This window comes from Eschrichtius robustus, chromosome 4, assembly GCF_028021215.1.
Source record: "Eschrichtius robustus isolate mEscRob2 chromosome 4, mEscRob2.pri, whole genome shotgun sequence".
Classification (NCBI taxonomy): Eukaryota; Metazoa; Chordata; class Mammalia; order Artiodactyla; family Eschrichtiidae; genus Eschrichtius; species Eschrichtius robustus.
In genome coordinates, this window is record NC_090827.1 from 71,316,969 (window position 1) to 71,344,034 (window position 27,066).

Genomic DNA, 27,066 nt, shown 5'->3' on the forward strand with positions numbered 1-27,066 from the left:
AAAAAGGAATGAAAAGCACTGAGGACACTCTCAGAGACGTCTGGGACAACATTAAACGCACCGACATTTGAATTATATGGGCCCCAGAAGAAGAAGAGAAAAAGAAAGGGACTGAGAAAATATTTGAAGAGATTATAGTTGAACACTTCCCTAATATGGGAAAGGAAATAGTCAATCAAGTCCAGAAGCACAGAGAGCCCAAACAGGATAAATCCAAAGAAAAACATGCCAAGACACATGTTAATCAAACTATCAAAAATTAAATACAAAGAAAAAATATTAAAACCAAAAAGGGAAAAGCAACAAATAACAAACAAGGGAGTCCCCATCAGGTTGACAGCTGATCTTTCAGCAGAAGCTCTGCAAGCCAGAAGGGACTGGCAGGACATATTTAAAGTGCTGAAAGGGAAGAAGCCTACAACCAAGATTACTCTCCCCAGCAAGGATCTCATTCAGATTCGACGGAGAAATTAAAACCTTTACAGACAAGCAAAAGCTAAGAGAATTCAGCACCACCAAACCAGCTTTACAACAAATGCTACAGGAACTTCTCTAGGCAGGAAACACAAGAGAAGGAAAAGGCCTACAACAACAAACCTAAAACAATTAAGAAAATGGTCATAGGAACATACATATCGATAACTACCTTAAATGTAAATGGATTCAGTGCTCCAACCAAAAGACATAGACTGGCTGAATGGATACAAAAACAAGACGCATATATATGCTGTCTATAAGAGACCCACTTCAGACCTACGGACACATACAGACTGAAAGTGAGGGGATGGAAAAAGATATCCAATGCAAATGGGAATCAAAAGAAAGCTGGAGTAGCAATTCTCATATCAGACAAAATAGACTTTAAAATAAAGACTATTACAAGAGACAAAGAAGGACACTACATAATGATCAAGGGATCAATCCAAGAAGAAGATATAACAATTGTAAATATTTATGCACCCAACATAGGAGGACCTCAATACTTAAGGCAAATGCTAACAGCCATTAAAGGGGAAATCGACAGTAACACAATCATAGTATGGGACTTTCATACCCCACTTTCACCAATGGACAGATCATCCAAACAGAAAATTAATAAGGAAACAAAAGCTTTAAATGATACATTAAAGCAGATGGACTTAATTGATATTTATAGTACATTCCATCCAAAAACAATAGAATACACTTTACTCCCAAGTGCTCATCAAACATTCTCCAGGATAGATCATAACTTGGGTCACAAATCAAGCCTTGGTAAACTTAAGAAAACTGAAATCATACCAAGTATCTTTTCCAAGCACAATGCTATGAGACTAGATATCAATTACAGGAAAAAATCCGTAAAAAATACAAACACATGGAGGCTAAACAATAAACTACTAAACAAACAAGAGATCACTGAAGAAAACAAAGAGGAAATCAAAAAATACCGAGAAAAAAATGACAATGAAAACACGACAACCCAAAACCTATGGGATGCAGCAAAAGCAGTTCTAAGAGGGAAGGTTATAGCAACACAATCCTACCTCAAGAAACAAGAAAAATCTCAAATAAACAACCTAACCTTACATCTAAAGCAATTAGAGAAAGAAGAACAAACATCCCCAAAGTTAGCAGAAGGAAAGAAATCATAAAGACCAGAAAAGAAATAAGCGAAAAAGACATGAAGGGAACAAAGATCAAGAAAAGCAAAAGCTGGTTCTTTGAGAAGATAAGCAAAATTGATAAACCATTAGCCAGACTCATCAAGAAAAAAAGGGAGAAGATTCAAATCAACAGAATCAGAAATGAAAAAGGAGAAGGAACAACTGACACTGCAGAAATACAAAGGATCATGAGAGATTACTGCAAGCAACTATATGCCAGTAAAACGGACAACCTGGAAGAAATGGACAAATTCTTAGAAGAGCACAACCTTCCGATACTGAACCAGGAAGACATAGAAAATACAAACAGACCAATAACAAGCACTGAAATTGAAACTGTGATTAAAAATCTTCCAACAAACAAAAGTCAAGGACCAGATAGATTCACAGGTGAATTCTATCAAACATTTAGAGAAGAGGTAACACCTATCCTTCTCAAACTCTTCCAAAATAGAGCAGAGGGAGGAACACTCCCAAACTCATTCTACGAGGTGACCATCACCCTGATACCAAAACCAGACAAAGATGTCACAAAGAAAGAAAACTACAGGCCAATATCACTGATGAAGATAGATGCAAAAATCCTCAACAAAATACTAGCAAACAGAATCCAACAACACATTGAAAGGATCATACACCATGATCAAGTGGGGATTAACCCTAGAATGCAAGGATTCTTCAATATACACAAATCAATCAATGTGATACACCATATTAACAAACTGAAGGAGAAAAACCATATGATCATCTCAATAGATGCAGAAAAAGCTTTCGACAAAATTCAACACCAATTTATGATAAAAACCCTCCAGAAAGTAGGCATAGAGGGAACTTACCTTAACATAATAAAGGCCATATATGATAAACCCACAGCCAACATCGTTCTCAGTGGTAAAAAACTGAAACCATCTCCTCTAAGATGAGAAACAAGACAAGGTTGTCCACTCTCACCACTATTATTCAACATAGTTTTGGAAGTTTTAGCCACAGCCAGCAGAGAAGAAAAAGAAATAAAAGAAATGCAAATTGGAACAGAAGAACTAAAGCTGTCACTGTTTGCAGATGACATGATCCTATACATAGAGAATCCTAAAGATGCTACGAGAAAACTACTAGAGCTAATCAATGAATTTGGTAAAGTAGCAGGACACAAAATTAATGCATAGAAATCTCTTGCATTCCTATACACTAATGGTGAAAAATCTGAGAGAAATTAAGGAAACACCTCCATTTACCATTGCAACAAACAGAATAAAATACCTAGGAATAAACCTACCTAAGGAGACAAAAGACCTGTATGCAGAAAATTATAAGACACTGATGAAAGAAATTAAAGATGATACAAATAGATGGAGAGATATACCATGTTCTTGGATTGGAAGAATCAACATTGTGAAAATGACTATACTACCCAAAGTGATCTACAGATTCAATGCAATCCCTATCAAAGTACCACTGGCATTTTTCACAGAACTAGGACAAAAAATTGCACAATTTGCATGGAAACACAAAACACCCCGAGTAGATGAAGCAATCTTGAGAAAGAAAAATGGAGCTGGAGGAATCAGGCTCCCAGACTTCAGACTATACTACAAAGCTACAGTAATCAAAACAGTATGGTACTGGCACAAAAACAGAAATATCGATCAATGGAACAGGATAGAAAGCCCAGAGATAAACCCACGCACCTATGGTCACCTTATTTTTGATAAAGGAGGCAAGAATATACAATGGAGAAAAGACAGCCTCTTCAATAAGTGGTGCTGGGAAAACTGGACAGCTACATGTAAACGAAGGAAATTAGAAAACTCCCTAACACCAGGCACAAAAATAAACTCAAAATGGATTAAAGACATAAATATAAGGCCAGACACTGTAAAACCCTTAGAGGAAAATATAGGCAGAACACTCTATGACATAAATCACAGCAAGATCCTTTTTGACCCACCTCCTAGAGAAATGGAAATAAAAACAAAAATAAATAAATGGGACCTAATGAAACTTAAAAGCTTTTGCACAGCAAAGGAAACCATAAACAAGACGAAAAGACCACCCTCAGAATCGGAGAAAATATTTGCAAATGCAGCAACTGACAAAGGATTAACCTCCAAAATTTACAAGCAGCTCATGCAGCTCAATATCAAAAAAACAAACAACCCAATCCAAAAATGGGCAGAAGACCTAAACAGACATTTCTCCAAAGAAGATATACAGATTACCAACAAACACATGAAAGGATGCTCAATATCACTAATCATTAGTGCAAATCAAAACTACAATTAGATATCACCTCTCACCTGTCAGAATGGCCATCATCAAAAAATCTACAAACAATAAATGCTGGAGAGAGTGTGGAGAAAAGGGAACACTCTTGCACTGTTGGTGGGAATGTAAACTGATACAGCCACTATAGAGAACAGTATGGAGATTCCTTAAAAAACTAAAAATAGAGCTACCATACGACCCAGCAATGCCACTACTGGGCATATACCCTGAGAAAACCATAATTCAAAAAGAGTCATGTACCACAATGTTCATTGCAGCTCTATTTACAATAGCCAGGACATGGAAGCAACCTAAGTGTCCATCGACAGATGAATGGATAAAGAAGATGTGGCACATATATACAATGGAATATTACTCAACCATAAAAAGAAACGAAATTGAGTTATTTGTAGTGAGGTGGATGGACCTAGAGTCTCTCATACAGAGTGAAGTAAGTCAGAAAGAGAAAAACAAATACGGTATGCTAACACATATATATGGAATGTAAAAAATAAATCGTTCTGAAGAACCTAGGGTCAGGACAGGAATAAAGACGCAGACGTAGAGCACGGACTTGAGGACATGGGGAGGGGGAAGGGTAAGCTGGGCCGAAGTGAGAGAGTGGCATGGACTTATATATAATATCCAATGTAAAACAGATAGGTAGTGGGAAGCAGCCACATATCACAGGGAGATCAGCTTGGTGCTTTGTGACCACCTACAGGGGTGAGATAAGGAGGGTGGGAGGGAGGAGATATGGGGATATATGTATATGTATAGCTGATTCACTTTGTTGTAAAGCAGAAACTAACACACCATTGTAAACAATTATACTCCAAGAAAGATGTTAAAAATAAAAATGAGCACAGGGTCGAGTTTTTATGACTTGTCAGGATTGAAAGGCTTTAGCTATACTCTGAGAGAACACTTGTATGAGCTCTGCACACTATGTATGGCTTGCAGGAGGGTTATTTGTAGATCATCTCAATGAACTTTTTAGGCATCTGCATGAAAATCACAATTGAAGCAAGGAAAATGCTGATAAAAAACACATCAACATTCCTTTAGCTTCAAGGAAATGTCGTGATATCTAGTCATTAACTGTGCAATCTGCCCTCAGACTTCCTTCTGCCTTAGTACGCTAGAGAGAAACAGGTCTTCTGAGAACAATGTTTTTTAATTCTTTATGCTTTGCTGCTCTACTGTGAAGTCCTAATTCCTTGAATCCAAACACTCATTAACTCTCAAGAACTGCTATTAGCTATCTGGAGTCAAATGAACATAAAGGGGAAAAAAGGGGCAAAGTTCAATTTCAAACAAATAAAAGGGTTTTTGTTATGTTGTTAAGGCTGTGTGTGTTGGGTTTCTATTTGCTTGTTTGGCTATCGATAGAACAAATAGAGGTTAACTTTTTTAAAGTAATATCAATTTTATTTTCCAATCAAAGACTGCATTAATATCAGTCTTCATTTTTTCCATTTTTTTCTGATTTTTTTATATCTTAAATTATCTTGTTTCTATAACATACTGTTGTTTTTGTTTTAGAAAGACAGGGGGAGGAAGGAAGGAAGCTGGAGTTCATTGACATTTTCTAGTTTGAATTCTTCATGTCTTTTCAATTTGAAGAGCTCAAGGTAGTGTGGTATCTCCCATATTAATTTGATTTTTAATAACGGTCCAAGTGTTCTAGCTGTATGTACTATCTTCTATATCAAGAAAGAGTATGCCCCTGTAATATTTACTTTGCTTTCTTTATTCTTTCTATAGGGAGCATTTGAAGATGACCTTCAGTTGTTCTCTATCTCACTGATAAAATTACTTTTGCACAAAAGCAACTTTCAAAAAGTATGGCCTCATCATAACAGATTAGCATGATTCTGTAGGCTCCTTTTAAATCACATGACATTTACATCAGTCTTCATTTACAAGATCACGTAAAGGTTGCCTTGTACCCTCATTTTCGCCTTTGTCCAAAACAGAATAGAATAAAATTTTCCTATTTGTAAGTTGATAGAAAAATGTGACTTAATCCCATTACTACACTGTAATCTGCCACATACGTGGCAAAAAGCAAAAGCCAGTAAGATAGAAGAATCTTATTAAACTATAAAAGTGGGGGAATGTAAAAATTCAGCCAACATCTTAGTAAAAGTACTATAGGAAAAACTGTTCTAATTGACTGCTATTCTAAATTTTTGTCACAAGGCAGTATTGCCAGCAGGTGTTCATGTGTGTGTGTGTGTTTATGTTATAGTTGCTGATTTAAACATTTACAACATCTCCTCAAAAATTAAAATTCATTTCTAGATTTCTTCTTCACTAGTACTAGAAACTGATGAACATATATGCATTGGGTAAATTAAATAATATTAATTTCATATTATTATTTTACAATATAAATCAAAAGCCAATATTATGATGAAAACTTTGTGATTGCTGAAAACTTTGTGATTGCTGAAGCACATTTTGTGAAAAATATAACTGCACCCAATTTAGAGAATTTCAGGTTTGAAATGGTAATGCAAAGCAAAACAAAAGAAAATGTAGTTCTTAAAGAATGTTTACCATACATTTTCCCTGATTTTTCCGAACACACTGGAGTCAATTCTACATGCTTCTGTAGAAACATATGCACTTACCCACCACCACTGCCCCCCAATCATCACCACTAGGGAAGAAATGTTAATCTGAACTGAAAGATTCTAGGCCACTGATTGAACAATGTGACTGAGTGGACAGAGCCACTGTGAGTGCCAAAGTCACCACATACTTACTCTTTTTATGTGGCTGCAGTAATTGAAGAGTTAGGTTTAAATTTCACAGGTCTCTTAAATCTCAAATTGATCAAAGGGTGATGCATCAACCTTAGTCCCTGAACTAAAACACAGTATTCCAATTTATTTTACCAGGGAGTTCTGTAACGGGGCTTAGAAGATAAGCTCAGCTAATATAGTGGCATTTCATGTTCCTTTGCCAGTATTTCCTATATAATTATTAAATTATGCTATAGGAGAGCTGAGTGTGTTTTGTAACAAGGCTTGATACTCATGGTTGCAACTGCCAAATGCTTCTCAGCCTTTTTCATGCTGCAGGCACAAAGAAAATTACAAATATAATATTTATATAATTATATAAATACTTAATAAATATATAAATATTATATAATGCTTGTATATTATGTTATGTTATATTATATTACATTATACATATTATATTCCCTGAGGGAAATTAGAGGGATAAGAGTGTCTGAATTGAGTTTGGTGAGTAAAAAGAAAAATTACATTGCCTAAACATTACGTAAAGGTAAAAAATATATATACAAAGTATTGAGGAAAAGAACAGTATTGAATTTTGTGCAAATATTGTATAATATTCCTCACTGGAACTTCAAGGGCTGGATGTCACTCACTGTACTTGCCAGCTGCAGAGATAATATTATAAATAAAGCACTTTCCAACATTTTCATAAGAAAATTAGGTTGCTTGTGTAAAAATCACCTTTCTATCAGGTTTTATGCTTTAGATGACTATACACAATTCCTAACCAAGATGTTTTCACCATAATCGCCTCAAAAATCTTGGTAGTTTCCACTGATGTGAATTTTATTTCAAACAAGCAGATGATCAGAAATGTTAAAACGTGTCTTTTACAACCATTCACATTTTACAACCATTGACATCGTCACTAAGAGTAATTGTAAACTTCCTGTGATAATGCGAAGATATTTCAAACACAATCAGAAATTTAAAGTCAAACGTTCTGAGATAGTGATGAGGCTCTAATGCAGAACAAGCATGCATTGTTCAACAACAGATCAGGATATCAGTGGGGGCAAACATCAGCCACTATGAGTGGATGCAGAGACTAAGGATATGAGAAGACACATTTGGGCCACTGCCTGAGGCTGAGCCTCCCAGGAGCCCCTGCCCAGCCACCCGCAGCCCTCTTTCCCCACCGCTGGCCGCACCTTGGGCTGAGATCTGAGCTCCTTGGGCACCTGGACCACGAACTCCTCTGGCAGCTCCACGGGGCCCTTGTCCACGATGAGCAGTGGCGTGCTCCGCAGCTGGCTGCTGAAGGAGATGTCTGGGAGGTAGAGCGCCTCCTGGGCTGCGCTCAGCATGTCGCAGTGGAGCAGCAAGGGCTGGATGTCGCTCACTGTGCTTGCCACCTGCGGGGACCGCAGGGCGCACCATCAGACTCCGCTCAGCTCAGGCCGGCCTCAGAGGAGCCCTGCTAGGGGCTATTCCCAGGCTGCTCTCTGCTGCAGGCCATAGGCCCAGGACTCCACCACCCCAGGCCCCACAAACAACCCTGGAGCTGAGGACATCGTATCTCCTAGTCGCTAGTGTGATACTGACTGCGTAACTCTGTCCTAGTTAATCACGATCTTAAGTAAGCCAAAAACTTTATCCTAATTCCTAACAATGATTAGAAAATTAAATATAATTATTGAAAGCAGAGAAAGCTACCTGAAAAAATATAAAGATTATTTATATTTGTTAAAGATTCACAGCATTCTGTTATAATTTATGGGCACTAATATCTGTGTCAATAAAAATACTGGTTATTGAACTAAATATTTACACACGAAAAGCTTGATAAAGTAATGGGTGAAGAAAGTTTCAGAGAGGTTTTCTTTTTATTAGTTTCGTTTGTTGTACTGTTACACTTACATGGATTGTTTTATATTTATTTATATGTTTCAGGTCAATTAACCTTTTTGGAAAGATGCTGTATTAAGGTCTGTGATGGACATTAGGGTGAAAAGGATATACATACATTTTTGCCATTTACATACACAGTGATTTTACTGACAAATGGTACATATTACATAAATGAATAAATATGGAAGACCAAGACAATAATGAAAAAATAAAATTGCACACACATGACTATTTTTTAATATTCACAAAACAGTCATACATTATATGATATGAAAAACAGAACGATATAAGTACAGGATTTTGTTTTTTTGGTGAATTGGTACAGACACATATTTCTCTACACTAATTGCAACTAGTGTAATAAATAGGAGTGATAATGAAAATGTTCCTATTAACAGAAAGAAAAAGACTTTACAAGGAAGAAGATTTTGCTTTACATAATTATTTTTAACATATTATAACATGCATATTAAAAACATGATAATAATGCCATAGGACTACCATTCAATAGTCAGGAGAGAAACTAAGAAATTCGATAAAGCAAGAGAATTTTAGATCATCTTTCTAACACTGGAAGTTTATAAAGTAGCGCTACAATTTCTTGATATATAAAATATTTACAAATTAAGAGTGAAAAACATATTCTCCTCCAAATCACAACAAATGATACAGCTCTTATAGAAAACAAAAATTATATTAAGAAATCTGTCAAACAATCCATCTACAATGAAAAAGTTTAGAATATAACTTGAAGGCATCACCCTTAAACAACATTTTTATTTAAACTCATTATAAAGTGTGTGTACTAAAATATCTAGGCAAGAGGTAACCTGAGTGCTATTTTGATAGTTCATGTGAATGAAAAGGTGTCAAAGAAGGAAACAAGTTTTAAGACCAAAAAAGCTGTGAAAATTAAAATGTCTAAATAATAACCTCCAGTGGCATCTTTTCTGATCTTTTAACTTCCAAAATATCATTCTCTTTGTTATCCAAAATGACAATGTGACTAATTTTTGATTATTTTTACATGAATATATACAGGTATGTTTTTCCTAACACCTTTTTTACTGCTCTATGGAAGGAAATTAGGAAAAGATTATAAAGCTATTATTTATCTTGCAAGCTTCAGGTATAATAAAGTTGAAAGATTTCACCCTCAGCCAAATTAACATATAAGGACATTCGGGGTGATGGAACATGCATTTTACTGTTCATTCATTCAACAAATATGTTTTGAGTTCCCATTATATGCCAGGTCCTTTTCTAGGTGCTGGAGATTTTGGTGAACAAAACAGATAACATACCTACTTTAATAAATCACCCATTCTTGTGCGGGAGATGGAGAATAATGCAAATACATAAATAATTTTAACACAATATAGATATGAGTAAACCATAGAAAGTTTAAGTAGGGTAATATGTAAAGGCTACTCTGTTTAGGTTTTTATGGAAGACATATCTATGGGAGTAAAATTTAAACTGAGATCTCAAAATATTGGTAGTTGCTAGTCATACAAAAATCAGGAGTAAAGAGCATTCCAGTCTGCTGCAAAGGCCTCAGGTTGGAACCACCTTGGTCTGATCAAGAAATAGCACAATGGCCAATGAAGCTGTGTGTAGTAGACTGGGAGAAGAGTAATCTGGAATGAGATCAGAGAGGTAAGCAACAGCCAGATCATGGGCTTTGTAAACCAGGGTAAGGCTTTTAGTTTGGGGACAATCAACCATCTGTTTAGGATACTGAATAAAGCTCCTGGGAAAAAAAGACTAGGGCAGGATAGGAAAAAAGACATAGGAATAATGATCTCTACTGAATCAGAGATCAATTATTTCAGGAAAGGTCAATTGCTAGAGTAGGCAGAGAATTATAATTGATTTAAAATGCATATAGAGTGGAATCACCATCAGTTGAAAGATATAATAGTGCCTGCATTAAATAAAAGAATCTCAGCTTAAACAAGAAACAGACAAAAATGTTTGAACTATAACCGGAAAGCAAAGTCTAGGGACCCAGAAAGAATAGATCTGGATCAAAGAACAAAATAATTCCATGTGGTAAGACTGAGGAAAATAAAAATACCAGGAAGTTAAGTAGACTTTTACTCATAAATTAAAGGAGATTAGACTCCAAGGTGTTCCATGAAGCTGGATTATCTTATATGTCTATAGATCAGCCTCTCCTTTAAACTGACCATCTCTATCAAAGGAAACCAGAGTCACCGACCACTGGAAGCAAAAGTGGAGGGGACGTTACACTGCCCACATGGAGAAGGGTTGTTAGAACAGAGCCAAAATCATAATTTTTGTTTTAAAAAATATTGTATATGTTATACTTAAGGTACTATATAAATTCTGGGGAAATATTTACTCAAGTATAAATATAAATCTCATTTTTCTTCCTGAAGCTATTTTAAAAATAAATCTTCAAGGTAAACACCACTGTTATAAGTCTGGTATTCCATTAAAAGCATTGAATCTCAAGTCTGGAAAGAATCATTCAACTCACACAATAGATAATAACCCTTAGAGCATCCCTGCTAAAAATCTCCAAGTTTCACACAAGGAGACAGTGATCACAAACTCACTCTGTTCTTGGGCCACCCAATTCCATTTGAAGCAGCAAGTTCTTCCTCACGTTGAAAAAGGTGTGATATCTGTACTCTGGCATTCTCCACCCACTTGTCTAAATTTGATACAAATGGGCTATGTGCAAAACCTATCAAGCTACTCCTAGAAGGCATTTGTCTTCAGATATCTGAAGATAGCCTTCACATCCTGTATGTCTCTTTTCTTCTCCAGATTCATAAGGGAAAGGTTTCTTTCAAATTAACTATGAAAAAATACCCCACAATGTTGTGACATCATCTGTACTTGGAAGGTATCCCCCTTATGCTCCACACCCATCTCTACTTGAGACCACATTTTCAAACTTTGTTGTATGAAATTTTAGGATGTCTCAAAGGTAATTTTGGTTCCAGGGCAGGAAGTAACGATGAGGCCAATACATCTTGTTCTTCTTTCTTTCTATCCTTCTTCAAAGAGAGAAAAACTTCATTCTTAACTTCTTTAAAAATTACATATCTGATTCAGATTTCATTTTTTTAAAAGAGGGACACTAATTTTTTTTAAAATGTGAGTTGCTTTAATCATTAATAATATTAAAAGTTCATCATAAGTAATGTAAATTATCGCCATAAATTGTCCACATAACTAATTCATATTCAGATACTTTTACTATTTAAACACTTTGATTCTGCTTTCCTAGTGGGCAAGCATGAAATATAAAAATTAATATTTCACAACCTACTGAAATGATCAAAATATTTCCACTATGTTTATGTGTAGTCTTCGAACATCAAAGGCCATCAGAGTATCAAAGTTCCTGAATATTGGCTGTGGGTAAATATGAGGCAAGAAGAAAAGGAAAAATAATGAGCATGTAAGAGGTAAAGTATTTGTGATGGTGGTACCAGAGTTTTCATATTACCTGTGGAGCTTATAACTGAAATAAATATTAAAATATCAGATTTCAATAATATATGCCTTCAGAGATCAAAACTGATTTATAATTAATAAAAATACTAAATAAGCATTGTTTCTAACCAATTTCAACTGCTTCTATTTTCTTGTTCACCTTAGGTGAGTAGCGATGTAATTCAATTATTCAGCTTCTTCCTCCAAACATCTATTGATCATAATAGTGAGCCTGGAATCTAGATATAGCAATGGGCTGCAGTTCTAAGATATTTCTAAGGAGAGAGAAATGCTTACAACAAGACATCATCAGAGTGTTATTTATCAGAGTTACAGGTGATTTAACATTCATATTCATGAGTCATTCGTCTTTGTGTTTTGGGGAAATAGTTTACCATATCTTTTTAATAATTAGCTAATTATGAGCCTTACAGGGTTTAACTGTACTGTAATGTATGTACTGTAATTATAGCTATGACCCTAACCTACATATTCAATTCTGCCTTTCACTATTATCTCTTGAATACAAAACTTATTCTCTATATGTACCTGCCAAATCTGTTGTTCAAATTATCCTTCTTAACAGGAAATTCTTTCCCCTACTGCTCAGGCTTTCCAAATGACACTCCCAGTATCATGCTTCCCATAATTATTCTAAACTATTCAATATGTACATAATCAGCACCAAATTTCACACTACTTCCCTTCTATTCTCTACTAAAACCTAAAATTTTAAATCTACTTTTAAATTAAAATTTAAATCTTCCAAACATTTAAAATCTTGATTTCTTTTTTATTTCCAAGATTTAAGCAAATACAATACTGCTTTCCTTAAATCAAACTTTACAAACTTTACTTCTTTTGTTTTCTTCTTTTGTTTCTAGCTCATTCTTCTATATGCTGATTTGGTTGGTTTATTTCTAATTTAAACCATAGGTCTACAAAATAAGGCAATTCTCAGTAGGTTATTAAAATGCCTTTGGAAGAAGTCTCCATGAGCTGGTTAAGGAATTTTGATTTGAGTTTCTCTTCTAACAACTATTTGAAATGTCACTGCATCATTAGATTGACGGTTCCAAGTATATTTGTTCATCTTAAAATTACTGATACTACTACCTATGATTCAAGGGATTGTTGTGAGTATTCCCTAAGCTATTGTGTGCAAAAGTGTTCAGCTAACTGCAAAGTGCTACATAAATGCTAGAAATTATATTGAAATACTTACAACAACAAATGATTGATTGATACAGAATATCTAATCCAATTCAGTCCCATATCTATAACTATATCTCTCTATCTATGTATAGAGAGAGGGAGGAAGGGGTGGGAGGAAGCAGGAGGGAAAAGAGAGAGAAAGGGAGACAGACTACTGCTTTCATTTCTTTTCTTATAAGTAAAGGTCATTTTCCAATTCTGCTTCCTTTTGCATACCTGAAAGGCTCTACCTTTCTTCCAGCACCTTCATTTTGGCCATATAAATAAATTACTACTTTCCTGATTTCTCCCTAGAAGTGCGTGTCAACAGCTGAAAAATTCCTTTGTAGGCTGGGTAGTAATCTCTAACAACCGTCATAAAAGTTCCAATTCAAGCACCTGACTAAGGATGCCACCAAGTAGAAATTACATCATGGAAGTTCTAACACAGAGAAAACTCTGACTTAATTCTGGGTCTTACAAGAAAATGGCTCCGAAGTGCTGAATTGTCTACCTATGTATGATGAAGCAACCTTCATAGTATACGTGAATATTATTCAATTTAACTCAACAGACTCGTTCTCTGGGCTGAACTATTTTATGAAGTGTTGGTATGTCCTGTGCGGGCAAACAATTTTCCCTTCAGACTGGGTTCCTTGCTCTTCTTCTCTACAACAGAGCTGTTACAGTAAAATAAAATGTAATATGGCTAAACTTTCACCAGAAGACTGAACAGTCAAGTTATGAAAGCTATATAAGACATCCTGAGACTAGTGGAAGAAGCAAACACTTGTTATGAATAAAGCTAAAGGGAAACTTAATTCCTAGTGTTAAAAAACAAAAGAAACAACATTAAAAGATTATTTTTAATTGTCTTTCATGTATGGCATCTTTCATGTTTTAAACATAGAAAAAAAATTGTGGCTTATTCATTGTAATGGTTGCCTAGATTGTAATATTGTAATGTAAATATCTCAAACATTTGTTAAAATGAGTAAGCAGAGTAAGATTTTTGCTATTGATGTAAATTTGTTAAAAAAAAAATCAGTTTCTAACAAAAAGACATTATTTTCATTCAAATTAAATAAAATGCCTATTACATATCTTGTTCCTCAGAAGAGTGATAATAGCTTTTTTTTTCAAACTAAAAACACCTGCCTCTTTGTAAACATAATGCAAACAGATTTCAATTCATGATAACAAAAGAAAAATTCTGGAATTTATTCTTTGGAAAATATGGATTTTCTTTTGACTTCCCTCCCTCTACTCCCCTCTTAAAGGATATTAAAATTTTAATGGTATAGAAAATGTGCTTTCAGAATGTTGTAAATAATTTCTTTAGAAATCTTTATAACTGTAGTAATGGGGCACTTTTTCTTAATCACGTTGCCAATTGTACTCTACATGTGGGGAAAAAACAGCAAAACCATACATATTTTGACAGAGATCTGTCTCGTTAGCGAGTTCTTTCTCCCCATCCTAAGTTAACCATAACTGGCATCTCTGAAGGTAGTTGAGAAGAATGAAAACTTTTTATGTACCTTTTCTGGTAATAAGAGACTTTTACCCCTCCACCCCCTCTTCAACACACATACTAAATGAATGCCTAAATGCTGGTTCACAAGAAAGCTGATATATTAACAGGCTCACAGGTCAAAACGATCGATTCTATTATGTTGGTGATATATACATAGAGTGTAATTATTATTGGACACCTACTTTTAAAAATCGGCATAGTGGTTTTCAATCTTTGTGCAGAGGCACGACAACAAGCTTGCCTCTAACGACAGCCTGTAACCCATAAAACATCTGGGCTATCACAGCTCTTCCCACTGGCCTGAGCCATTGTGACTAATATAAAAGGCTTCCTTTTAAGCAAATATGTAGTGTTCCTCGGAGGGAGTATCATACCAGCCTGTTGCTTTGAATTTTATGTATTATCTGTCTGCATTATTAAATCATGTGCCCTTAAAGTATGCATGGTTTCACCAACTTCACTATCAAAAGGAATTTTTTAAAAAAGGATCATTGCTAAATAGTCACCACCACGTTCATTTGTAACAAGCGCTACAGAAAAGAATAGTCGTAATCTAATTCAGGTAGTGTCTATGCTCACTACTCTCATAGTATCTCTAACAGCCTGTAGAGAAGAAGTAATGTGTGAAAGCTGTTTTTTCTTTTATAAATATAGAGGGTTTTTTTTTCCTCTACGTGGTCTAATCATATCTGGATCTTTTTTCCTCATGTCATCTGTTATTTCTTAAGGCAACAACAAAATTAATCGGTTTTGAAGTCATCTGAATCCAAGAAAAAAATGAATCATTGTAAAATGCTATTTTAATTTTGCATATTATTTTATCTTTGTATTTAATAAGCAATGATTTCTCTAATTTAGCTCAATGTATTTATCCCCTTTAACTTCACATTAAACTAATAATATCAAAGTAAGGATACATCTGTCACTCGTTATTCAATTTCTTCAAACTTGGGAAGAACAGTGAAGACAGGAAATTTGATTGGGCTTACAGTCTAATTAAAAGCAACAGGCTTAACTATGAATAGCTTTTCAACACTCTTTTTTTTTTTTTGCTGATCTAAGCTTAAGATGTTCATTAGTAACTCATTAAAGACTTAGTTACAGTCCAGTGGGTAAGTCCTGAATATAATGATGGAATGTGTGTACAAATGTGTAGGCTCATAATTAGAGAAACTGTCACATTTGGGGATTAAGAATATACAATGCAGTCTTTGAAAACCACTATGGAAAGTAAGTGACCCAAGATGGTGTTGTATTTTAAATTTTGCTTACTATCCAGGTCATTTGGTTTTTAGTTCTAATTCCTAAAGGTATGTTTTAATGACCACATTTTCCCAGGATTAAATGTGTGAGGCTTTGTGTTAGGGCCTTTCTATACATTATTTTACTTAATCCTCATACTATAACAAAGTAGGCCTAATTACCCCTCTAATAAATAAAGAAACTGTGATTCAAATTGGTTAAGGTCATGTTTCTTGGAAGTAATAGAATTGGAATTAGACTCTGAGGCTTGAAATCTTTCTACTTCATTCAATAGAACCATGCAAATTAGGATTCTAAAGCAGTTTAGATTGAATAATACTCTAAATTTCAGTTTCTGGGCTGCATTTAAGTATTACTTTCTAAATACTGACATCTTCCTTTATTCAGGGTTCCTTGAAACTGTAGGAGCTGTTCACAGTATTAACATTTATAAATCATTATCTTTATTTAGTTTTCTCCTAATCTTTTCTCCCCAAATAGTAATATTTCAGATAAGCTCAATGGGCTGAAATAGTGCAAGTATACTAGGATCCTTTCCATATAAAACCTCAGGTCCTTTTCCATTTCTCATCTTTTTCTGTTTGTTTGTTTAAAGATGTGATATGAGTGAGTCCAGAGGACACTAATTAAAATATGTAGATTTGATAGAGAGACACAACAAATTGCCTAAATTTCTTGAGATGAATTAGAAGAGGTATTGAGTTGTTTGTAGAACATATCAGAGAAAACGAGTGTACGGAAATAAAATACTCAATATTTATAATATAATTTGAGCAATGATACAAAAAAAATGTAAAAAAGGGGGATTTCCAGAATCTGGAAGGACAAGAATTCAGACTAGAACAAAAACACAAACATTTCTGGCCACTACAATTAAAGCTTAATGTTCTTTACCATTTTCTTAAGGACGAGTAATTGGAAACTAACTAGAAGAACCCAATGAATTACCTTGCTGTTTTGTGTATAATTCAACACTATACAGTTCACATCTCAGAATAAGGTTTCAATCATTGTCAATTACTAGTTTTTGCCATCATAAAATAAAAGCAGATTAATGAACTATTTTTAGGAATCAAATATGTAAGTAAAAGAGGAGATGGAGTGGGGCTAGACAAGCGATATATGATTTCAAAGTGAATTTAAAATACATGAGATTTAAGTGGCTAAATCCAGGCAAAAAGCCTCTTTTACAAAATGCAGTCTAAAGAATTCTTAAATCTAAATGTATTCTAACGTTGATAAACTGTGGTCTTTTCTAAAAAAGATATTTAAGAAAGCTTACAAATCAACAATAAAAAATAAAAATTGAGAAATGATTAAATAATATTTCTTCAAGTAAGTAATACAAATGGCCAATGAGTACATGAAAAGAAGCTCAACATTATTCATTAAAGAAATACAAATCAAGATTGGGAGTTTAGGATTGATGTGTACACACTACTGTATTTAAAATAGATAACCAAAAAGGATCTACTATATAGCAAACAAACAAACAAAAATTTTTAATTCAGTTTGTCAAAAAAAAAAAGAAAAAAACTACAATGAGATACTACTTCATCTTGACTAGAATGGCTAAAAGAAAAAAGACAGACAATAACAAGTGCAAGTGAGAATGTGAGAACCCTCATACTGCCGTTTGGAATGTATAACTGTGCAACTACTCTGGAATATAGTTTAGCAGTTCCTCAAAATGCTAAATATAGTTATCATGACTCAGCAATTCCACTCCTAGGTGTATACCCAAGAAGTGAAAACATGTCCACACAAAAACTTGTACATGAATTTTCATAACAGCAGCACACAAATTAGACAAAAAGTAGGAATAATCCAAATTTCCATCAACTAATAAATATAATGTGGTTTATTCATACAATAGATTGTTATTTGGAAACAAAAAAAGAATTAACTACTGATACATGTTATGATATAAATAAATTTTAAAATTATTATGTTAAATGAAAGAAGCAAGTCACAAAAGATAAAAGATTGTATGATTCCATTTATACAAAATGTCTACAATAGGCAAACCCATAGAGACATTGATTAGTGGTTGCCAGGGACTGGGGAGAAGGGGAAACTGGGTATGACTATTAATGGGTACAGAATTTCTTTCTGGAGGACTGATAACATTCTAAAATTGATTCAGTGATGGGTGCACAACTATGCATACACTAAAATCCACTGAACTAAACACTTTAAGTGGGTAAATGTTATGGTATGTGAAATATAAATCAATAAAGATATTTTTAAATCCCCATTTATACATTAAAAAAGATAGTGGTGCATCAGATCTAGTTTTTTTTAAAACTACATGGCATCTTTTATAAATATTTTCTTCTTCCTTTATCACAAGAGGACTATGCTTTTCTGACTCATTTATAGATGTGGCTATGAGGAAGAGTTTTAATTAATGAAAATGGAAGCAAAAGTAAAGTGCACTATTTCCAAGCATATCCATAAAAACTTTCCATTGGAATCTTCCCAACGCTTGTTCTTCCTTCCTGTAGACAGGAATGGCAATGAGCCTCAGAAAGATTTTGGAACCCTTGTTCCAAAATCAGACTGGGTCTCTGAATAACTGTGAGAACAAAAGAAGGGCATCCTCCCAGCCCCTACCACATACACACACACACACCCCCCCCACACACACACACCCACACACACACATCCAACCAGAAACACTTACCTGCCTTGGAATGCTTGGTGAACAAGAAAATATTCTCTAGAATCCATTATTCATTTTGGAATCTACTGTGACTACAGCCGAAGTTTATCCTATCTAATACATTGTTCAAGAATGGAAATTAAAGTAGGTAACTCAAATTTCTTTCTCCAGAAATTTCATAATATATAATTGGAAACACACACACACACATACACACACACACTTGATTTGATCCCTATTTGACTACTTCTTGTCTTAGACATTTGATTTTCTGAGGACTCATTCCTATCAAATTACACCACAAACATACAGAGTGCAGTAACGTTTCAGGGATCTCTTTTACAATTGATCAATTTGCCTAATTTTGAGACTTTATCTTAATTACTGTACTTTCATAATATATATATTTATGTTCAATTTATGTCATCCTATTACTCTTTTCATTTCATATTAATGTTTGTTTAATATTCTATATATATATATATTTTTTAGAATAATTTTGTTGAATTTCTACATAGATAAGCTCACATCAGTACTCTGAATGCAGTGTGTGAACATATATATAGATTAACTTGGAAATAACTTACAATTTTGCTATTCCTAGTCTTTTCATCTAGGAACATAGTATATTGCATGTCTTCTTTTATAACTCCCAGTAAGGTTCACATTTTTCTTCTCATAGGTTCCATGTAGTTCCTGCTATGATACTTCCTAAGTAACTCAGGCATTTCATTGCTGTTTTGATGGAATCATATATGTATGTTTGAATCATACACCTGAAATCAGTGCTCCCATTAATTCTGGGAAAGTTATTATTTCTTGAATTTTCTGACTACATCATTATACTCCTACAAATAATAATTATATCTTAATATTTGAATATTTACTCTTCTTATTTATATTTTGTTCATTATTATAGTAGCCAAAATATGTGGAATTGTTTTAAACAAACTGTCATGATAACAAGCAAGGCTGTATTGATCATTTACTACCATTCATTTTAGATAGTATTAATTATTGAGTTATTAATTATCAATTATTAATTATTAAATAATTATTAATTAACCTAAAAATGAATCATTCTTTTACTTTCCATATCTCAAGAGATTTTCTTCTAGGCGTACTAAGATGCAGTCAAATTTTATATACAACCGTGTTCCATCTTACTGCTTTTTGTAATGGTAATGTAAATGACCTTCAATGCTGAGCCCTCAACATATGGTTAAACAATGGTTCATTCATATGACACGTTATCATAATTTTTTGAAACTTTAATGAGATGCTAGAAATGTCTGAATTTTAAGGTTAAGTCAAAATTAAATATATAACTTTTATTTCTAGCATTATTCCAATTTTTAAAAAAATGTGCATACACATAACTGCAAAAAAAATCTAACAAGCATTAATATTAATTATACCACTGGGTCATGGGATTATTGGATTTTTTCTTTCTGATCTAAATTTGTATGAGGAGAATTACTTTGACAATAAAGTAGGAGACACTGGTAATGACGAACAAAAATACATGAGACCGGGCTTCCCTCGTGGCGCAGTGGTTGAGAATCTGCCTGCCAATGCAGGGGACACGGGTTCGAGCCCTGGTCTGGGAAGATCGCACATGCCACGGAGCAACTGGGCCCGTGAGCCACAATTACTGAGCCTGCGCGTCTGGAGCCTGTGCTCCGCAACAAGAGAGGCCGCGATGGTGAGAGGCCCGCGCACCGCGATGAAGAGTGGTCCCCACTTGCCGCAACTAGAGAAAGCCCTCGCACAGAAACGAAGACTCAACACAGTCATAAATAAATAAATAAATAAATAAAAGAACGTGAATTTCTTTAAAAAAATCTTATTGAATTAATGCTTATTGTATTACTATTAAAAAAAAAAAATACATGAGACTATGTTCTTGTGCTCTGTCAGTAAGCTACAACCTTGACTTCTGGACAGTCAAATCACCACAAACTATAGTATGTGTAGATGAAATAAACACTGGAAGCTTATCAAATGTCATTGTGAGAATCTATTTTTCTACAAAGATGTCTATCTATTACTTTTGGAAGTACAACTAGCATATTTCTCTTGCAAATCCCTAGCTAGCCTAGCTTATTTGATCAAATCCTTCATATATAATTTTTCTGATAGGAATACAATTTTCTTTATTTAAAGAAACTAATTCTGCCATGATGGTAATATAGGGCAAATATAGATTCAAATAAAACAAAAATGTAAGTATTAAAATGTAAATAGTTTATTTTCGATTTATCAATTAAAAACATGAAATAGAGAATATATTAACCGTATGTTTCAATAGGGCCTTATTCTAAGCTGTCGAATTAAAACAGATCACAATATAATATGTAGTGTCTGATTTGCATGACAAATCAATGAGACTCTTTCCTATTGCATTTCAATTTTTTAATTGGTCATTAAGTAATCATTTCCCAATCAGAACGGAGGAAATAAATGTATGAAAAATGCACTATGGCTATTTATATTAAATTATAAATATAAGAGAACTATTCTTACATTGAGAATGAAAGTAAATAGCAATGCAAAGAAGAGGAAAACAGATAATCAGTTATTTATATATTATATATCAAAATACTTTGAAATTCATTCAACATCAAGTGTATGATGACCATCCTAGTGCAGTCACAGTCTACCCCAAAGCCAAGAAATACAAAAAAAAATGACCCTAAACCCCCCAAATAGTCACAGTACATAAAATCTGAAAATAAAAAATGTTATTTTATTCTCAAGGTATACCCGTGTTACTCATAGAGTATCACTACAATAAAATTCACATATAACATGTTTTGCAAGTGCAAAGGCAAAATAAAACTATTTTCCAATTGCCAACCTGCATACCGAATGTGTAGGGAAGGCTCCTAAACACATTCTTACAAAGGAAAGCTGTCAGGCATGCATATTTGTAGTAAATATTGTGATGTTAGAGACTGCATAGCTAACTTTCGAAATATATATTTTGAATTTCAGTACCGAGTGGCTAATGTAGATGGTGTTGGATGTGTTTGCAGTAACCTCATATAACGTGATAATGACAAAGATTTTTCTGTATAACATATTTGACCATAAAAACAGTGATATTACTGCAAGTATTACAAATTGCCTAGGCTGGCAGACATTATAAACATTTAAAGGATGATTAATTTCTAACACTAACAAAGTTAAGCAGAGCTTAGAAGTCAACCTGTCTTTTTCACAATTAATAAAACATGACTTCATAAAAAACTTATACGGTAATATGTTGTGCTATAAAATGTAATTTTGTACTTTCTCAAGCTTTACATTTTATTAGAGGTTAAAAAATACTTTAAATTATTATTTTAAATCATTGACACATTAAATACTATTATAACTGTAAAAATAGTTAATAATAAAATGCAAATTACATAAAAACATATAGTATGAAATATATATGCGTTCGATCACTGTTTTGTCCCTGCTAAGAACTGTTTATAATAATTAACTTCTTGAAATAATAAAGAGCAGGTTTGCCTGTAAAGTCCACTAATATATAAATATACATTCAACTTTAATGACAAAAAAATAGACTTGCAGAAAAAAGTACACATATGGTGGTCACAGAAGAATTTTTTTTAATTCTACTTTTTTCTGCAAAGGTACCATAAAAAATATTGTTCCCTTTAGCACACAGTAAGCTCCAAGGATACTGTTTTCTATCTTTTTAATTGTGACAGTTTCTAAACACAGTTTAATTAAGATGAGATGCAGTTAAAATATTTGAGCACCCCAATCACCTTCTCAACTCCCAACACACTGTGGCTTGGGTGACATCCCCCCCAGGACCAGATCTCCTAGTCCAGGTCCTACACTGAAGCATATTGCTTTACTGCCAATAAGGATGAGTCCCAGGTGCCCATGTTATCACTTGATTTTTGTTCTCCGATTCCCCCTTTTTCTCTTGCGCCCAACAACATCAATAGAACAAAAAAAACTTTTATCTTCATGCAACACTACATTAGTTAACAGAAAAGAACTGGCCATCTGCTTTAGCTGCTTCTCTTTACTTCTGCCAGGTCTCATTGCATTATAGATAAGGATTTTATGGCTGTACAAGAAGGGGGCACAGTCATGGTAAACAGAAAAAGAGAAATACAGAGGTACACAGAGACATAAAATATGGACAGATAAACACAGAACTAGAGACATTTCTTAATTTTAAAATTGTGTGTGTATATATATGTATACACAATGTGGATATACTAATTAATTTTGTTTTCCTATAAAAACACTGGCCAGACTTTCTAGGATGATGTGGGAGATTATTCAACTAATGTTAACATTATTCAGAATTAATTCTTCAGCTTAGTTTCTAATTTTACCCATGTAGAAATCATGCAAAAAATGTTTCTCTGACAATTATATACTACCAATTATATACTACTACCACTGACAATTGACAATTATATACTATATTATTATATACTAAGCCTTTATATATATATATACACATATATATATCAGTTTGATAATAATTTTGTTTAGATACTAGTATTAAAATTTTCTGGCAAAACTTAAATGCTGAGGTCCAAGTAGCAAAAGATTTCAATTATCAGGGTAAGAATAATGATAATTACGCATTTTCCTTATGTAATGCTGAGAGGTTTAGTTCTATTTCAAGGTAGTTAGGGGTAGGAAAATAAAATATAAAGATTTATTGAATGCCAAGCACTATGTTAGAAATATTCACATATCATCCCATCCATTTCTTAAAATAACCACACATGGAGTAAGTGTTCATTCTTGCGGATGAGAAGTAGATTTACAAATGTTTAAGTTACTGTAAGCTTGAGGGAAAAATTAAGAATCTTTCGTTCACTACCTTACCTTTAGCAACTAGCACAGTTTTCTGGCTCATAGTCTATGATAAATGACACTTGTTAACTAGTTTACCAGGTAACAGTGTTACAGTGCTTGTAAGCAGTAGAGCTGAAATTTTATCTCAGGTCTGTTAGACTTCAAATCCCAGTCTGCCTGTGCCCAGAACATGGAAGAAGCAGGTAATCTACCTTTCTGCCTTATCTGCTCCCAAAGGACCAGGAGAGTTGAGGTGGGATTTTTTCTGTAGGGAAGAATTGCCTTGATAGTAACTGATTATCTACTGGCCTTAAGACCAGAGCTTAAGAAGCTAAGTCCTTTGTTTTAAAACCTCTCTGGGTCACATGTGCAACCTTAGTCAAGTTCTTTTGCCACTTGCTACCTTAATGATTTTACTATAAGAAGTTAATGATAATGATGATAATAATAAATAACATTCAACCCATGAGAATGTTGTGATAATTAATTGTACCAATACCTCTAAATTTTATGGCTACAGAATTTATAGTCATCATTATTATTTACTCTGGAGAAAAGGCCAGCAATTCGGGTAATACCCAGAAAAGTTAATTCTCTATGGTCTCAAGGACAAATGAAGCTAGGCATCTCAACAGCAGTAGGCAAAGAGACGCTATCAGGGGATGTTTTGGAAACAAGAGTACTTCTATAACTGAGACATCCACTTTACCTCAGTCCTCTAAGGTTTCGAGCTATATGGTATTCCTTTAAGCCAGGACTGGGACGCTATGCTATTTGGGACTCTAAAAATGCCTATCCTATTAGATTTCAGCACTGATCAAAGGCACATACACTCCTCTGTTTATGAGCATGATGGATTCCAAAAGGCTGCTCAAGTGAAGCCCTTTATTTACAAGCCCGAAGTGGTATCACAAAGGCAATGGAGAAAGCCTCCTATGGAAGGCAGACAAAACTGATTTGCATTTTCTCTGGTGTGAAGTTTTAAAATACTTACACAAGGTAATAAGAATAAAGTTTATAAGTGGAACGCTTCTATATTGTTCATCCTGATATGGTTCAAAGTCAAGATAATATAAAGTAGTTCACATACAATGGAAAGAATTACTTTAGTTTTTAGCCAAAATGTTTTATATTTTTTATATACCAGGCTCAATATTCTCTGTGCCCTATTAGGAGTTTTTAAATACTTCTCAGGGCTGCTTGGAGAGATTGTGTGTGTGTGTGTTTGTGTGTGTGTGTATGTGTGTTCAGTACAGGCTTTAACTCAAGACCTATGACCTAAGGCTCAGCCATGTTTGGGGCCCACTGAAATACACAGTAGGTGTCAGTTTTTGGAGACCAGAAATTTCACCTCTGAAAAGGGAGTCTTTCTTACAATATCTATTTCTGCTATTTTTAACCTACCTTGCTCTAACAGTGCAATTTTAGACTGACTTTTTAAACTTGACTTGTACATAGAGTTTTGTTTTGTTTTGTTTTTTTCTGAATATCAACATCAAATGAAAAAGCTCTCAGGGTTAGCTAATTCCTAGTTGTTACCATTTACTGGAACAAAAATAAACTGGAGGGGCAGATAGTATGATAAAGGATATTAATGTGTTCAGTCACTTAATATCTGTCATGCACTGTGCTAGATTCTTTACATATGCTATTTATTTAATCTTCAAAGTAACCTTATGAGTGAGGTGTTTTTATAACATCTAAAAGCCTAATTAGAATCATCTTTAGATATACAGATAATCAGAAAAGCACTTGTTTAAAGCTGTATAATTCTTATACTGTCCCTTATCACAAAATGTTATATGTGCCTCAGTATGTAAGTGCTACATCAGTATAAGAATTAAGGAAAAAATTTGAAATATTTGACAAATTTACATTGTTTAAAAGTAGATGGTTGTATAATTTTACTTTCGTTTTTTAAAAAAACACTATCATATAGCGATTCGTTTGAAATAAAGGTGTTAAATCAGGGGAACTTTAGGGAAAATGTCAAGAGAGAAGTGATCATATCCAGTTTTTACACTGACAGCAGAATGCAGAATTCACGTTGAAACTTATGAATATGAGCCAAATTCAGATTCACATCACTGACGAACTACAATAGATTCCTGTAGTCAATTAAAAACCAAAAGTAAGCTGAAGAGGCTAAAAATGCATTTCAGCTGCTTGCTAAACTATAATATTCTGAGACCTTCTAAGCAGTGGCAAATACAGCTGTGTCCCTTTTTCTTTGTTCTAATTACCATTAATGTATGAGATAGTGACTATATTATGCCATTTTCATCTTAGTGCAAAACCAATGATAATTAGTAGAAAACTTTAAATTGTGAAAAAGGAACATATATATAGACTTTAATTTGCCAATTTTTAGAGAGATTCCATGAATATTGTACTAAGTGGTACAGAATTTGTCTTGCTTATTTATTGAATAATTATATGTTTTATAAAACTTGCAAAGGGAGATCATTTCTTAACTATCATACTCATGTTATAAATACCAAGCTGTCTAAATGAACAAAGAACACAGTCTTTTATGAGTATATTACATGTTTCAAGAAAAATACCTTTTTGCATATGTTGATATCATTTTGATGTTGTTGTTTTTTTTCCTTTTTTTGCATTGAAAGGGATGTGAGAATTTTGCTTTAATGAGAGGTTTAATTTTTATTCTGTTTGTTAAAGATTGAGGAGAGTAGTAAACACTCAGAAACAAATGATTACTTCGTTCAGGAAAGTAGGTTTTTGGAGTGTTTTCTTTCAAATGTGCATACTTACTGTATTAAAAGTTATTTTACCTACAAAAATATGTAAATAAAAATAATTCACAATAAATGATATAGTTAATAATTCAGCTGATATTCCTTAAGTGTAGTAAAACAAAGAATAAAACATGCATTATTTTTTTTAAAAACTTTGGTTAGATATACATTTTAAATGGTATTTTAAGAAATCAAACTCGACATCCTATTTATTGCAGCTTAAGGTACATTACTTACTGCTATTAATATATGGTAGGCAAAAGCTGCAAAATCATAGAGCAAAAATTTAGAAGAAAGGGTCTAGTGTAAACAACTAAGACAACATTAAGCATCACACAAAAATATAATTAAAGGTCTTACCATGAACTATCGGTGCTAAGAGCATCATGAAGACTAGTAGCTGTGATGGCCACATGGTCGTGTTCTCAGGCATGAGAGTGCCTCAAGAGTGACTGTTCCAAACTTGAAACAAAATAAGTGTCTTTCTGATTCTTCTGTAGTCCAAGACCGATGATTAAAAAAAAAAAGCTCAAAAGGAAATATTCTTCAAAACAGAAACACCAATATCCCAAATCTGAATCCTGCAAATAAGAAAAGAAAAGGGTTATCAAATATAGGTTTTCTCATTTCCTTGAAAATTTCCTTCCTGAATATAACATCTGTATACCGTCTCCCTTCTTCATTTTAATGAATACATGCATCATGTATAAAAATAAGTAAGTAACCTAAGGTACATTATTTATGCATGTATTAG

At 33.7% G+C, this 27,066-nt stretch overlaps 1 protein-coding gene across 6 annotated transcripts in view; it reads right to left on the reverse strand.

Annotated features, from left to right (window-relative positions):
• Nucleotides 1-26,847, reverse strand: part of ADGRL3 (adhesion G protein-coupled receptor L3) — a 563,136-nt gene extending 536,289 nt beyond the window's left edge. For 5 of the 6 annotated variants that reach the window (XM_068542873.1, XM_068542871.1, XM_068542875.1 and 2 more), the window contains exons 1-2: nt 26,673-26,847; nt 7,879-8,082 (exon numbers count right to left, since the gene is read on the reverse strand). In XM_068542873.1, the coding sequence (XP_068398974.1) occupies nt 7,879-8,082; nt 26,673-26,745 (277 nt within the window). In that variant the 5' untranslated portion in view covers nt 26,746-26,847. The remainder of the gene's footprint in view (nt 1-7,878; nt 8,083-26,672) is intronic. The other variant, XM_068542874.1, reaches the window with a different exon arrangement.
• Between the last annotated feature and the right edge of the window lie 219 nt (nt 26,848-27,066).